General features: G+C 43.0%; 1 protein-coding gene across 9 annotated transcripts in view; it reads right to left on the bottom strand.

The window, feature by feature from the left end:
- The window catches only part of LOC119450028 (transcription initiation factor TFIID subunit 1-like), a 69,585-nt gene continuing 53,264 nt past the window's right edge, over positions 1-16,321 (bottom strand). For all 9 annotated transcript variants that reach the window (XM_049665593.1, XM_049665591.1, XM_037713369.2 and 6 more), the window contains 7 exons: positions 11,554-11,715; positions 10,207-10,458; positions 8,999-9,176; positions 6,057-6,493; positions 3,278-3,460; positions 2,169-2,432; positions 1-361 (listed from right to left, as the gene is read on the bottom strand). In XM_049665593.1, the coding sequence (XP_049521550.1) occupies positions 53-361; positions 2,169-2,432; positions 3,278-3,460; positions 6,057-6,493; positions 8,999-9,176; positions 10,207-10,458; positions 11,554-11,715 (1,785 nt within the window). In that variant the 3' untranslated portion in view covers positions 1-52. The remainder of the gene's footprint in view (positions 362-2,168; positions 2,433-3,277; positions 3,461-6,056; positions 6,494-8,998; positions 9,177-10,206; positions 10,459-11,553; positions 11,716-16,321) is intronic.

Below are 16,321 nucleotides of genomic sequence, written 5' to 3' on the forward strand. Positions count from 1 at the left end.
TTTTATGATGAGCAGATAAAAAATGATGTGTTTATTTTTATGTACAATATGATCAGAACCACAAGTCCTCTTCATCTTTCTCTGGTGCATCTTCAAGGTTCAGCAGATCCCCCCTATCTTCCCCTTCCTCTTCAGATTCTGAAACGGCCAGATCTGTGCTGATGACATTGTCCTGGGCTGCAGACGGTTCACCGGTCTCCATGCTTCGTGCAGTGGTACTGCCATCCATTTGGTCATCCTCTCCTCCTGCTTCCATGGCTTGCGGTGCATCATCTTCCATTGGCTGGAAGTGGTATTTGCCTTGAAGCAGGAACTCGGATGGGTCATAGTTCTCATCTATCATCTCGGTGTCTTCCATCACCTAGGGACAGAATATGAGTATAAAGGTCAACATAGCATACAAATTACATCACAGAGATAAAGCTATGTCTCAAGCAGGTTAGTCCCCATGCTCCACAAAAGTTAATACAAATTTAGTCAGTTATAAGAAAGGCTTCATTAAAATTAAAAACAGATGTGTGTCACTATTTGTTAAAGAATGGTAATGGTTAGCAAATGGCCTCTGTCCAGTAATGAACTCAACGGCTAAACAGTATCTGGACCATCAGATACAGGTGCCGTGCCTTGGCTTCAGAATTTGTTTTCTTGGGCAACAACTTCAATGCTTAGCAAATGGTTTCTGTCCAGTAATAAATTTTACAGCTAGGAGATGGCACTCGGACATTCATATGCAGGTGCGATGGTGCCAGTTCCTGGCCTCATAATCAGGGCTTAAAGTCTGCCTTCAGTTGAGGAAGGGCCCTCATAGGGTGGTGATGAGTTTAGCGTGCGCATGCTCACACATGCCCATATATATATACACATGCATTGGCGTTCCAGTTAGTTTCTTAACAAATCATTGATTTATGCATTGAAGCACAAAATTAACTGGAACGCCAATGCATTTCTCCGCAAAGTTCGAGAATTATTATCTCGAAACTGGTGTCATCCTGAGAATTAATTCCAAGTGGATCCGCCTTGCGAACTCCACGGCTACAATTTGTAAATTGCAATATGGGCCATCAGGTAATTAGTTAGAAACCTCATTAGTGAATTTCTGCTGATTAGTCGATTATGCATTTCAATTTTTTGTGCAAGTAATGTCCGCCTCTTCGAGTAGACCAGCTAATTAACTGTAATTGGGCTATCTGCCACAGGCAACCTTAAATAAATTTTGAAAGTGTTCGCTGAAACACCCTGTATATATACTTTTCGTTCACTTTATTGGCGCTGAAAAAGTTAACTTCGAGCAGTGTAGTGAAGACAACTTTCTCCAGAATTAAACAAAATTAAAGGGCGTTCTTCAAATAAATATATTATTCTGAGTGTATTTCGGTCACTTATTTAATGTGCCAATTCACCCAAGCACAAGAAAATTGTCATTTTGGAAACGTCTTTTTAAAAAATAATTCGGGAGGTAAAGGGTTTAAGATATGTGGACTCAAAGCAAATAATTCTAGTTGCAACACTTAGCTTCACTGACAACCTCAGACACTACAACAATATATTTCATGGTTTCACGCCTACTTACCCACAAAAGTGTACAAAATGCATGTGGCTTTGGTATAACACAGCACTCATAATGCATAACTAAACGAATAAAAATTAACTGGTAACCTAAAGAAACCAAGGTGAACCTTCACTAATTCACAAGCAGGTAGCTGGAATGGTGGCTCATGAAAGAGTATGCTGTACCATGGATCTTAGTCGAACAAGGGTGGTGACGGTCATGTGCAGTGCCTCGGGGAAATGCATGCAGCAGTACGACAACGTGCTTTCCTGTTTTTGCTAAGGTCACACAAACCATTTAATTGCGATTAAATTGTTAATAAAAAAATTGGAGAGTTAGAATTGCCCCGCACAAGGCACTACTGGTAATAAAATCACCTCCAGCGCTTGTCGAATGGGTGCCGCAGCGCTACAGTTGACCTTCTGAGGGGAGGCCTAGGCCCTAGGAGGGAGGGGGGGGCCCTAGGCCCCCCCCCCTCCCTCCCCGGGCTTCCTCTGACTTTATGCACTGCTCATAATGGGTGGGATGGGGTGCCTTCACGGGAGCATGTACATTATCAATTGAAAGCCAAGGCCAAGCGTAACCTCAATTTATCACATGCTTAGTGGTGTCTTTTCACCTCTGGCTCCTGCACCATAGAGGCCCGGGTCATGAGCACATGGGGGTGCTCATCATCGGAGTCCCCTGTCATGTCCTCTTCCTCAGGCTCGCTGTTTTCGGGAGTGATCTGCAGGTCCTGGTCCAACACGCTCTTGTCTGGCCCAGTTGTGGAAGACGGACACCTTCCTTCAAGCAGTGAAGTGTCACCCTCTTCGTCTCCTTCCACATCTACAAATTCACAGTCCTCTGGGGCTCCACTGTCACTGCGCTTCCGTGATGACAGCTGCCACATACACAGGGGACACAAAGGCAGGACATGGTCAGAGGTAGATAATGCAGAGGAAATAGAGAAAGATGACTGCCATCTTTTTTGGCACAGAAATAGGGCAGTGTTTTAGATTGATTGCTTTTCAACAACGTGTCCAATTTTACATGATGTAACAGCCAGCACAGGGCCTTACTGCCCATAGGCACACATGACTGCTACACAACAGGATGATACAGCGGTCCCACCCAAGAAACTTCTTCATTCCGTCTGCTTTGAGCAACTTGGCCAATGAGCATGCAGCGAAAGCGAAATCATCAAGTGATCGACCAAATATAGTCTCGGTGAGAGTGCCTTGACTGCCTACATTTTGAATAGGGCACTTGTCAGCTTGTCAGCAGCAGTCATTCTGGGCAATATTTAATGACTATCCATTTTACTTTCAAGCTAGAGAAAGAATGGTACACAATGGCTCAGGAGTGATTTCACAGCACCAGATGAAAATCAGTGCTTCTTACTCCAAGCAACATTCTTGTTTAAATATGTGAAGCTTTCTTTTTCTTTTTCCACTGGAATAAACACAAATCCACCTTAGTCATGGCTTGCTGATGATATGCACTTTTGTAATAAAGTTGATAGTGTTACAGTATATTCTACCCACATATCAATCTTCTCTTTGAGAAACTTCCATAGAACTCTGCTTAAAGATAAAAAAAAAAAAGCCATAAACTCGACCCGACCTTTTCATAAACCAGGTAAACGCTGCCAGTAAAAGTGAATCAACATTAAATGCATTGACTGAATTTATTCCGCAGCATCAAGGACAGGTATCAGACAGCTGTCAATTGGATGGAGAAACTTACCCTGGCAAGACTGGTGTAAGCTTGAGAATCCAGGTCGTCCCGTGCCATGTCACTTTCAGCAAACGTACTGTCTTCCGCAGGGTAGGAGTTTCCTGTGGCCACCGAGTCAGTGTCAGCTGCCTCCAGAGCTGCTTCCTGAGCCACCTTGATGGCCTGCTCAAGCTGGCTCAGCTGGCTGTCATGCTACAAAGAATGCAATGGCACAAGATTTTATATTTGAGACATCACACGCTAACTATTTATATAGAGTAGTTTTGCTCAAATGTAGGCACACTTGCACAAGCATTTCCAGGCCTTCGTAAGACTGACCACACATTGATTGATAACCCCTTCAGTCGCTGCATCTACATATGGCACCTCAACATTTTCTCTCCTTTTTTTAGATGGTTTTGAGCAATAGCAGTAGGAAAACAAGAATAAAGAATTACTGCATACGAATCAGCACCTTCTACAGATTGCATTACTTCAAGTTATGCCACCAAAGCACCCACAACACATTGATTAAATGGGGCTGAATACACTGTGGTTATCACAGATGCAAGAATATTCCTCTGCAACAGTGCCACTAATCACTCTCTTCTTGTGCCATATTGTCTGAAGCTTTTAACCGAAGCGTACATTCTTTTCGAATAAAGGTTTATCTCCTTTTCATTAAACTGCTAGGGCTTGTTCAGAACACAAAATCAGGACTTTGTTCTTAAATTACACAGTCCACATTTGTTACAATGGGTCCACACACAACATACTTTTCGACCATAACTGACTATTCTTCTCAATTAGCTTGGTCAGCCTATATTATCAATGCAACCAATCCAGATTTTAGCGGACCCTGCTATAACGGACTATTGGTTACAATAGAACAATTTTGTCTAGATTATATAAATAGAACGGACTTTGCTGCGATGATGTGTATGTGCGACAGTATGCTGCACGCAACTATTTTCGCCCGCGTGTGGTATCAGCGAAAATGCACTTTTTTTTTAAGGAACGAATACACTAGCAGCAAGCTTCCCACAATAGTGTCTTGTGTGTAATGTAGCGATAGTCAGACACGGGCTCAGAGTTGAACTTGCTTCATACTGCGACTCTTGTTCGTGCTACAGATTTGACAGTGCTCGCTGCTTGTTGCGAAAGATAAAATTAAGACATCGGTTTACACTACAGGCCACTAATTTGTGTGATGAACGAATCGTAGCAGACAGGGATGCTCTCGGGCCAGGTGGCCTGCATAACAGCGCTAGCCAGCCTGCTCCCCACCATTGTGCCAGCGATTAACCTTGCTGTTTTGCAGGTGTATGTATGCCCTAGTACAGGGAAGCTGGCATTTGTCAGCAACCGGCATCTGAGAAACAGCGAACAGGAAGATGTTATGCTGCATGCGTGGTTGTACGATTGCCACGCAAACCCATATATCTATAGTTAATTATAATAATTTCAATGTTTTTATTGTTTTTGCTATCACTTACGAGTTAGACAGCAGTACAGTATATGTGAAGTTTCACCGTTTCGCAACATACCGCGACCCTAATTTTGGATGAAATGAACTTTGGATATAACAGACCCTTTTTTCTGGGTTATTGTGGTTCGTTTTAATGAGTGTCGACTGTACAATGATTATGCAATAATAATTATAAAGGTACATAATCAGATTGATAACTAGCTGTATAAGTTCACACAATAGGTGCAACATTTCTTCGGTACTTTGCACAAAAATTTGGGGTGTGGCTATTACACCAATAAATGCAATTTTTCATTTTAGTCAATGGTTTTTCACAATGGTTTAGCAACGTGAAATGGCAAAATTACCATATAATCATGCTTAGGCTGAGATAGATAAACACTGGAAAGTATACAATGCACTGTTGTGTAACTATGGCATCTGCCTGATAAGCTGGGTTTGTTGCCTAGTTCAGATGAACTCTTTTCACCTCCTATAGTTATGGATGTGGCATATACAGGTAAAATTTAATACATTTTTTAAGAACATAGGTGCAGCTGTTATGTGAGTGCAGATCGTAATATTCATAATATCTATTTTACAGAGTTCAATTTCTTTTTCAGGGCTTAACACCCAATATTGCATGACAACCTGAGTAACAAAAGGAGATTTTGAAGTACCCATTAATCCTAACAATTATCTGGCAAGACAGCTTGAGCACACACTTTCATCCAAGTGCTTTTCGTAATATTCAGTAAGATGAAAGTATGGTACAGTATTGGTCTAAGCTAAATTATGTATTAACATGTACAATGTGTCGACAAACTTTTCAATGCCTGATAAAAAAAAAAATTGAATTGAGTAACCTGACACTGCCTTCGGCAACTACAGTCAGGGGCTAAAAAAAAAACTATGGAAACCTCGTGTACAAATACAAGTAAACCAAGTGTTTAAAAGGTGTTTGTTCATATTATCTTCCATTTCTGCGTAGCTATTTCTCAACTTTCAGTGAGCAGTGTGACATAAAATGAGCAAGTCCCAGCCCACTGCCAAACTTGTCTCTTGCTGCACCTCAATGCATCATAGACACGAGGGAAAGTCCAATTAGAAAATGTCACATAAGGTCTAGAATTTACTTTCTCTCCTTGCTTTGGTGCTTAATGGTCAAGCCCACTGCATGAGGAAAGAAACTTGTGATACAATAATCCTGAATAACCACAAAGTGCATTTTTAGGCGGATAACACAAAATGATGGAAAAGCTCTTGTTACATTTGTGCAGCTGAGGCATATGCTAAGGTAACTTACTGCAGGGAGTTAACAAAGACAACAAATGCACACACCTCGTCAAGTGCCGTACGGCAGGCATCAACAATTTCTTTAGCCTTCTGGGTGAACTGGCTGTCAGCGCCATTGAACTGCATGCTGTTTCGGTACAGCAGTTCAACATCGGTAAAGAACTCTTCTCGGCTGTGGTACTTGTGGGCCTTGATGTTCTTGATGATCGTGTCCAGATCCATGGGGCTCTTGATGACCGTGTAGTAGTCCTTTACAAACTTCTTGTTGACAGGCTTGTGAAAGGGCCACGACTCAGGAATGCTCTTGAGGTGGTCAGTTACGATGCCTTCCAGGATGTAGGACAGGGCCACCTGGTCATCGTCGTCCAGTAGCGGGTTGATGGCTTTCTCCAGGCGCATCAGTTTGTCCTCCTTCTCAGCAAAGCGCTTGATGCACAGCTCTAGCATGCTCTGCGCTGCCTGTGTCAACGGGCTCTTGGGGCCTGAGTGCAAATGTTGAAATCAATCAAAACAACAATTACAGATGGCTTGTAAAAATGCTTTATTTAACTGCCATGCATGAGTACGGAGTGGTTGAACGGTTCAGAAGCCTTTTTTTGTACACTAACATGCAGCGCACCTCAAGTTTTGAAAAAAAGGTTACCGAGTTCTTTTCACATTTGTCGTAATTATGAAGAAGATTGGTGTGCTTGTTTCACGCTACCTACTCACTCTGCTGCATTCAGCCAAACCATAGATTTGTTGTGAATCTGTCTAGCAGTTGTTTCAACTCAAATTACGCTGCACTAGTTTTAAGTATAGATGATAGGTGACAGTCTTCTGCTGAGAAAGTCGCTGGCTTTTTTTATGCAGCAAGTCGTACTAGCAAAAAGTGTGCCTCTTGAATGATGTGAAATTTCAGCCAGATAAAGATGCGCCATCTCACTAAAATAAACAGTAAAAAGGTAAGGAGCGATGGCTTTACACTAATATCTATACAGAGATAAACGCTTTTCTTCTGTAAGGTCCCCCCACAAGCAGGTACAGTTCGGTCCACTGTACAAGGGAACACTCAAGCAATGTCAATGCATTGCACAAGTGTGTCTAAAGGAGTCAGAGATACCACAGCAAAAGTTATGTGCTGCAAATCTAGGTGATTTTGCTCTTGCGAGAGAGGAAACTCCAGACATGCTCTGCACTCAAGTGCACCTTCTTAGTGGACCGCTCTGTACATAAGCAACTTAGGAAATTTATTAAAAAATTGGAAGACGCTTAAGCTTCGCCTTAAGAGTGGAACGTGATAGCATTCAAAGATCCCCGACTGCTTCTCACGCTTCCTGGCAACTGCAGCTTATGTAACTGTAATGTTTACCGTGAAATGCTGGTGGCGAATGCTATGCACGGAGGCAAGCTTTCAGGTAGAAACGCGGCCTCTTGCGTGGGCCAAACCCGGAGGTAGTGCACAGTCGCGCGCCAAAAGAAATTGCATCATTTTCGGGTTTCTGTTATTGTTTCTCACTTTTAATATTTAAATCTGAGAAGATTTAACATAAAAGGCATGCGCTGTCGATGTTATGTTTTATGGCACTTGTTTGTAGGCTGCCATTTTTAAAATTCCGAGCAATAACTTTGTCAAGAATGTCAGACAAGGTATGAGCAACTTTAGTGATAGAATGGTGTGGCAATATAATCTGCATTATACCGCATGCCATATACCAAGGCATGGCATATGCATATACCTAAATATATATACAGTATAGACCACTTATAACGTAACCGCGTATAGTGCAGAACCGGATATAGTGCGGTCTTTTCAGACTCCCGTTAATTTTCCCATAGCACTCCATGTATACATGTATCGCTTATAGTGCAGTTGCAGGAAACGAAATACCGGTTACAGTGCGGCTGACTGGGAGTACGGAAGTCAGCGGAGACGGCGAACGCTCCCCTCATACGGGCGCCCCAAGGAGTGCTCGAGGAAGAAAGAGAGACGAAGTGGAGGAGAAGGCCACGTGGTACGAACTAACAGCCAGTGAGGCTGAAACCAGAATCTTGAGTGCGAGTCGTGAAATATCACGGCGCGCATAGCGAGCGAGCGCCACGAAACTTCCAATGCCGGCCAACTTTCGCTTCACGATAACGGCAATAAACGAAACTTCAGGGAGCGGGCGGCGCCGGCACATCACGGCGAAGGGTGCACGCGGAGACCGTGGAATGTGAGGGAGGAGGGCGGCAGGGAAGCAGATTTCGCCTCAGCAACTCCGCCGCTTCGGTGGCTCCCCTCGCCCTCCCTCATAGCTCCCTCACTTTCGACTGTCACCGTGTGCGCCCGCCGCCGTGCAAGCGCCGCCACTCCAGACGGCCCGGCGCCAGCTCCCCGAAGTTTCGTTTTCTGCCGTTATTGGGAAGCGGGCATTTGCCGGCGTGGTAAGTTTCGTTGGCCAGCCTGGGACAGCGCCGCTGCTTCCCTCTGCGCCATAGCAGCAGCGTGCAAGGTCAACACAAGACTAGAAAGTAGAAGAAGCATAAAGGAGAAAGAAGGGTTCACTGCCATTTTCTACACGTGGCTACGGTAGCGTGGCTGAGACGTCGGCATGTACACGCGCAACGCAGAATCGGCGACCTTGCCATTTGAGAGAGGGTGAAATTTCCGCCGCATTTCCCCCCCCCCCCGTTCGCGCGCGACATTGAGGGGTTCGCGTGGTGGCTCGGTGCACTTGTTTTGTATATATGTGGGCCTTGAAAATTGTTGCTTTGGTTATAGTGCGGTACCGCTTATAGTGCGGATATTAATGACTCCGGCGACTTACGTTATAAGTGGTCTACACTGTACGTCAATTTTTGCTCATGGGATGCCAACGCCGACACCGAATTTTCTGCAACACAGAGCCCTTAACACTATCGTGTTAACACAGCAAGAACAGCAATTGCAGGCAAACTCAAGGTAAAAAAAAGCTGGGATAGAAAATGACAGTGAAAACAGTTGGTAAGAGCGCCATGAAACTGACCATTGTAGAGCGTGCTGTTCTCAACAATCTGATTGACGTCAACAAGGAATTCTTCTCGGCTCTGGTAGCGCTTCTCGTGCACCTTCTCCCGTATCCGTTGCAGGTCCATCGGCACAGTGACGATCTTGTGGTAGTCTGGCACCACCTTTGCACTGACAGGATGCCAGAACGGCTGCGTCTGCACACAGAAAGGGACATGCACTTGAGACTGCCTATTTACACATAACAAAAGCATGCCAAGAAAAAAAGAAAAAAAAAAAAGAGGCATCTCAGCAATGTTAGTTACATTACAGTAAAACATAATCAATTAGACCCTCATTAATTGGGCAAATCATAGAATTTGTCCTCTGGTCCTGGCCCTTAATCCGAACACTTAATCTGGCTAACCTCTTTGCCTTTCACCTCGTTTTCCTCCTCCTAATGGCATCAACCTTTTGTTAATTCGGACATATTTGGCCGCCCACCACTTAATTCGGACAGCCCTCAGAGTATGGCGAGCACAGAGCGCTGCAAATGTGCAATGCAAGAGAGCAACAGCAGCACTAGTGTCCAACTGAAATGAAGCAGCGGAGTCCCCATTGACATAGTCATCAGTGGAAACGGTACAGGAACGACAGGCACGCCGAAACACTTTGAACCTATTTGAGACCTTATTCTTGGTTCATCGCCTTATCACCACGCATTACCCCGCGCTGGCTGTGTGCCTTCAGAACAGTGTAGTCGCTATCCATAATTGCATTGATAGCGACTACCGATTTTATACGCAGCGTTTGTGGTAAGCCGTAGTTTTGATTTGAGTTAGCGTGTGCGTTGTATGTGTGCCTTCTGAACTGTGTGGTCGCCATCCATGATAGTGTCGATAGCGACCACGGTCTCGTCCACAGTAGTTGCGGCAAAGGGTAGTTTCGTTTTGACTGAGAGTGTGGGATGTGTGCCTTCAGAATTGCTTAGTCACCACCCGTGATCACGTCAATAGCAACCACGGTTTCGTCCACAGTGATTACGGCAAGTAGCACATCAATTTTTTTTTTGTGTGTATACTGCTATTTTTTTGCACTTTTCACTTACAATAAATATAATGCATCAAACTTTTTGATCCCATGGCATGGTCCATAACTTTGGCCGCACCGCACAGGCTTACTATGGCAGAGTGTCAAGGATAATAGGTTCAAATGTGAAAACGGTAATGGCAACAAGCACACACATACATCAGGTAAGTCCCGCATCTCGTTCAGTATGGTCTCCAGGAGGATGGAGAGGGTGACCACCGGGTCAGTACGTCGACGGTTGGCTGACTTGTTCGGCTTGCGCAGGTAGTCGCAGTGCAGGACCGTGCCTGCACGGCGTCGTTTCTTGAGGGCCATGGCCTCCTTGGGGAACTTGAGCACCAGAGATTTGCGCCGGATCTCATCTGCGTGCTTGATAAGTTGCTTGGACAGCACCACACGTGTCTCATCCACCTGCCAAATCATCACAGTGAGGAAGTGAGTCTACTGTTAGGTGGGCAAAAATGTGACGCCAACATAAAATGGCATAAAAATTTGTGAAAGAAGTCCCTTGCGAAGTAAACATTTCTAAATAATACTACAAATATCCTTGAGAGAAAAGCCAGTAAGGCAAATTCGTGTTTGTATTAGAATTACAAATTCCAATGATAACTTTTGCTAGGCATGGGATGGCCACTTTATCAATTGCAAATTTTCGTTACTCTGGTGCAGTGAAGCCCAATGTTACTTAAAACTGACCTACTGTGACTGCGTAGGCACAGTGATGGGTGAAGAATAGCTGTGCTGTTCACTCAACAGCTTCACTTAAAGTTGAAGAGTGGTTCTAAGTTTATCCCCTCCTATCAAAACTTTTATGGACTCAGTGTCTGCAAGAAATTTCACAGTTTAAAAATAACAGCCATCAAAACACCTCTCTTCCTTGCAGATATCAAACACTCGATGACTTCACACATACTGCTACAACAAGGAGGCAGTCAGTGACAGATTTATCACCTCTCAGAATCCAACCACATTTTAAAGCTCAGAGGCTGTGCAATTCTGACATTTGTTGTAATAAACAACATGCAAGAATGCATAACTTGTTGGTTGCAAAGCATGCCTAGTCTCTCGTATCTCAAGCATACTCACCTAACCTCTACTACATGGATACTTTCGCCACTTTAATTTTCTTACATTCTTTAACACTACAATATGTACCAGTTTGTTCCTTAACTACAGAACCACATCAACTTATACCTTTCCTTGAAGTTAGGTTTCATTATAAGCAGCATTAAATATGTTCATCTTGATTACATTGCAGGCTACAAAAGCTGCTGCAAGCTACCTTGCATGCATGTGCACATTACCCCACTTCTTTTTATTTTCTGCCGTCTTTTAGTCTGCCATCCCCTTTCTCCACTGAAAGTAGCTAACCACAACCTACTGTGATTAGCTTCCATGTCCTTAATTTACTTTACTCTATATTTCTCCCTCCTTGCCCTCTAACATCACAAAAGCGGTCACAGTGTTGCCAAAGCAGCTGGCACACTGGCAAATTGGCACACATGCCTTGACAAGGTTGTCATCCTGCAGTCCACAGCCCTCCTCTTCTTCCTCCTGTTCTTCTGTCATGGCCACTTGCACAGGAGGCAATGGGGCCATGGGCTGGTACTGGGGGCAAGCCTTGTTGGTGCGCATGTGTCCAATAGCCCCACATGCCCCGCACTTTAGCTGCACAAAACCAGCACAAACATGTGCACCAGTTATATGTAGCAAATAGTAAGGTAATTATAGCACACGCCCATGCCCACGTGAGGGCTACAAGGGCACAAGGACCACACTTTCAGCCTTGGCTAAGTAGTACACAATACAGTGCATTTCTTGTTCACTGGCTATGGTAGGTACACATATTACACAGTTACTGTATGCGCTTAATAGCCTACCAGCACAGTGTTATGGCAATGGGTGTTTAATGTCTGCTCACAGCCTGCTTATCTTTATCAGAAACATGTTCTCACGGGAATATAAACATTTTTAAACAATGGGGAAGGAATGCAAAAGCACCTATTCAGTACAGGTGCCAAGGTATTAATCATCTAACGTTGCAAATGCCCTCAACTTATTTTTAACAACGGTCCCTTATCTAGGTTCCCCAAACTCATAAGTAGCTGACCACAATGACTGTTCTTTGCTCACATTTTCTTTATTAATGATTCCCCGACCCAAAGGAAACCCATCAAAGGTAATACATTATTTTTTAAAAATTCCAACGTTACAAACTACTTTTGTCAACATTGTATCAGGCACTCTGACAACAGTTCAGTTCAAGCTAAGCAGAATATGTTAGGGGCATAGGTCCATCAATTTAATGTGTGCTTCCCAAAAGAATGGTGAACTGTGAGCCACCCCAAACATAGCATACTGCAATGCAGACCACTTTCCTATATTTCTGCATTGTAACAAGCCTTTCTTTTGATTTGGTTGATTAATTCATTTGGGCTTAATGTCCCGAAACAGCACACAGGCTATGAGGGATGCAGTAGTGGATGGTTATGAATTAATTCCTATGACTTGGAATGAAATTCCTAGCTACTGAGCCATGAATTCCATTCCAAGCCATAGCTACTGAGCCACCACAGTGGGTTTCACATTCATTGCCACACTCATTGTGTTCCCTTATTCAAGTTACTAAGATGCCTTGTGATGGAACTGAGCTGCCACACCAAATGTCTCAACTTAAGTTCAGGAAGCAGTGCACTAGCTGGTAAGAACATTCTAAACTGCATTGTCACTACAAATTCCCAAGCATCATTATACACCGCCTATGCCAGATGTTTAGCTAATGCCTTTATCATTTAGCTAAGCTTTCTTTTTTCGTCACATGCGGGACAGCCTATAAATATACATCTGATGCATATAAAAAAAAGGTAGTGAAGAATCTACAGAAAATCTGCTCCACTATATAGCCTCAGAACAAATGGAAGGAATCTATGGAAAATACTTAAGCTACCACATGACCATACAATCATCTTTTGTGGATTTATCTTGTGAAATCATCTCTTACAACACTTCAGCAATGCCCCCTCAACTACATATCCATCACATACACGCCTACCTATTTCCAAGTAATCACTATTGTAATAACATCACTAGTGATTGTTGTGACACCTGGCACTGGCAAATTCAACGAGGACCAAGATGAGATACATACAAAGGCTAATGCTCACTGATGCATTATAATACCATATCACCCTGGTTATGATTGTATTAAAACATTTTAAGTTTTTCAAAGGTAGCACTAGCCTTGTTTGTGCAATAACATAAGATAGATGTTTCAGCAATCCCTCAGTAAATACATGCTTTCTACAACCTAAAAACATGGTAACAAATATTATCTCATTCTCCTTTTAGTGCTAGACAAGCATCGAATAAGACTAGCTATTTGGGCGAGTTGGTTTCAGTTCACGGCGTGATTTGCAGCATGAAGCACCGAAGTGTAGAAAAAAAAAAAAAAAACGGAAAAAAAACACGAAGGATTGGCGAAAGAAGAACAAACACGAGTGCTGGCTACCAACTGGATTTATTGTTCAAAGAACTGACAGATATATACACAAGGTGATAGGGTTATCACACACAGTGTCAGAGATGCATGTCAACATGGGTAGGTCAATGAACCAGCAGTAGAAATTTGTAAGAACTCATGCATGGTGAGAATTTCAGAGAGATTAAAAGCAGGCTAATCTAGGGGTGACATAGGCTCAAAAGCGTTAACTCCTTACTGTGTAAAGCCACTGATGGTTGACTCACGCACTACCAAATTTCTTAATATAATAGGCCTCAGAAATTTCCCTCATTCCCCGACCGTGATGGTGATACAGCACATTTTCCTCTTCAAACCGAGGCTTACAGCCACAGCCGTTGCAGTGGAACACTAGGTTAGATGTTCTTCCTTCCAGAATAATGCGTGTTTCCTAGATATAACTATTTAGTAATTGCCAGATCATGTCTGCTGGGGATACGAACCGTGAAGAGCCAAGCCTGTTATTAATTACGCTTTTAGTCACTCCAAGTTAGTAAAGAGAGCGATTGCTTCATCCGTCATTCGCACAGCTTTAACAAAGTCTTGTTCACACAGGCAGTGTACAGCGTAAAAATACAGATAGAAAGGCTTTTTTCGACAGGATTCTTGGCGTTTGTCATTTCATCGGTTTGCATAAAGTTGTTGCAAATACTAAAAAAAGCGAGATCGCAAAAATACAGAAGGGTAGAACAAAAGGAAACGAGCAGCAGTTATCCCATATTTTCACATCTCTCATGGTTTGGAAAAATCCAGATCACGATACGGTGTCGAGGTAGTCTTAATAGCTTCACGCAAGGTCGGACGCATTTGTAGAATGACGGACAAACACCTTAGCGGGATTCCCAAATAAAGAAAGATGAATGTGCGCAGTTAATCATGAAAAGAGATTTGCGGATTGCTGCGTAGGGGTCAAATACCATTCACATGCGGCCGCAGTTATATCGGCCAAACAGGATGCTGTATGATCAAAAAGCTTAGGGAAAACAAAAACAACTTAACGAAATTAGGAACATCTAAAAGTTAGATGTTCTTCTGACTACAGCCGCAGTCGTCGCAGTGCACAATAACCTAGTGGTGCACTGCAACAACTGCGTCTGTAAGCCTCGGTTTGAAGAGGCAAATGTGCTGGATTGCCATTGTGATCAAGTAACGCAGGAAATTTCTGAGGCATATTATATTAAGAAATATGGCGACAAGTGCATGAGCAAACCATCAGCAGCTTCACACGATAAGGAGTTCAAGCTGTTGGGCCTATGTCAACCGTAGTCTAGTCAAGTTGTAATGTATCTGAAATTCTTGCCATGCGTAAGTTTTTACAAATATTTTGCTGCTGGTTCATTGACCCACCAATGTTGACGTGTGTCTCTGAGACCGTGTGTGATAACCCTATCCCTGTGTATATATCTGCGTGTTCTTCGACCAATAAATCCAGTTGGTATGCAGCGCTCGTGTCTGTCCTTCTTTCACTAACTCTTCCCTTTGCTATTTTCTTTCCGCACTTCAGTGCTTCACGCTGCAAATCATGCCATGAACAAGCACAGAAAGCTCTGCAAACTGGCAACATTACATTGTGGAAAGCGGTACTCAAAAATGGAACAAGACAAAGGATGAACACACACAGACTAACAACCTAGCAACATTCTTTTTAGGAATGTGAATGAACCCAAAAGTTTAATGACAGCAGCCATTTAAATCCGTAGGCTAGGTGGAACATATGGACACTCCTTCCATAGTGCTTCATAAAGTTTAGGAATGGGTATTGCAGCCTATCATATAAATCACCTTGCTTCCGTTTATCATGGTGTGTCAGGTTGGCCAGGCACGCAAGTGATGTGTTTGTATACTACTTATAGTCTTATTCCAAACAAGATAGAAGTTCACAAGATGGAGGCTGGAGGTGATGAGCAATATAATTTCGCTGGAGCCAACGCTTTGACAATGGGACTTGTCGAAATGTTGGTTCCAGCTCACTTATAGTCTTACTGTGTGATTGAATGCCAGTTGTTACTGCAGTGTGTATCCAATCTTCAACTTGTTTTGTTTTTCAAAAAGCGCTGTTTCCACAATTTGAGTACTCATTGTAAATTAGGTCATTTATAAATCCTTTCTTGACTACTGCTCATTTTTCGTAATTAGCACAATACAAGATAAACAGCCAGTTTACCTGACATTAGGAAATCGATAGACAAGCCTAAAGTGCTTCTTTACTTAACCACCATCGAGCTAAGTACTTTATTAAATGTCTCTTCCCTACACGACACCTCCTACACCTTTTTGAGCAAGATTGTGGTGGAATTTGCAAAAGAAGGAAACAGTTAGGTGCACAGTTAAAATCCAACAGAATGTCACTTGCAATAGTGTGTGGGCAATACAAGATTATGTGTCATCAATTTAAGTACAGCTAATACAGCTAGTTTTTTCCCAATATATTACAATACTCTCCTAATACAGGATATTATTAGTTGTTACTTTATTACTATCACTGCCTTGATTTTTCTCAGCACAAGCAATGTACATATGCTTGTGCTGAGTTGTGATACAGTGACTTCCGTTAATTTGACCTTGACGGGACCAACGAAATTGATCGAATTATACGGCAGGTCGAATTAGGCATGATGCAGAAAAGTGACCAAAACACACCACTGATTTATTAGGCAGTATTTGCCTTATTCCAACACGCCCCTGACTCAAACGTGTACCCACTTTCTATGTGTCTAAAGTAGAAAACTAATGCAGGAATGACATTAAACCTCCCAG

This window comes from Dermacentor silvarum, chromosome 4 (genome assembly GCF_013339745.2).
Source record: "Dermacentor silvarum isolate Dsil-2018 chromosome 4, BIME_Dsil_1.4, whole genome shotgun sequence".
Taxonomy (NCBI): domain Eukaryota; kingdom Metazoa; phylum Arthropoda; class Arachnida; order Ixodida; family Ixodidae; genus Dermacentor; species Dermacentor silvarum.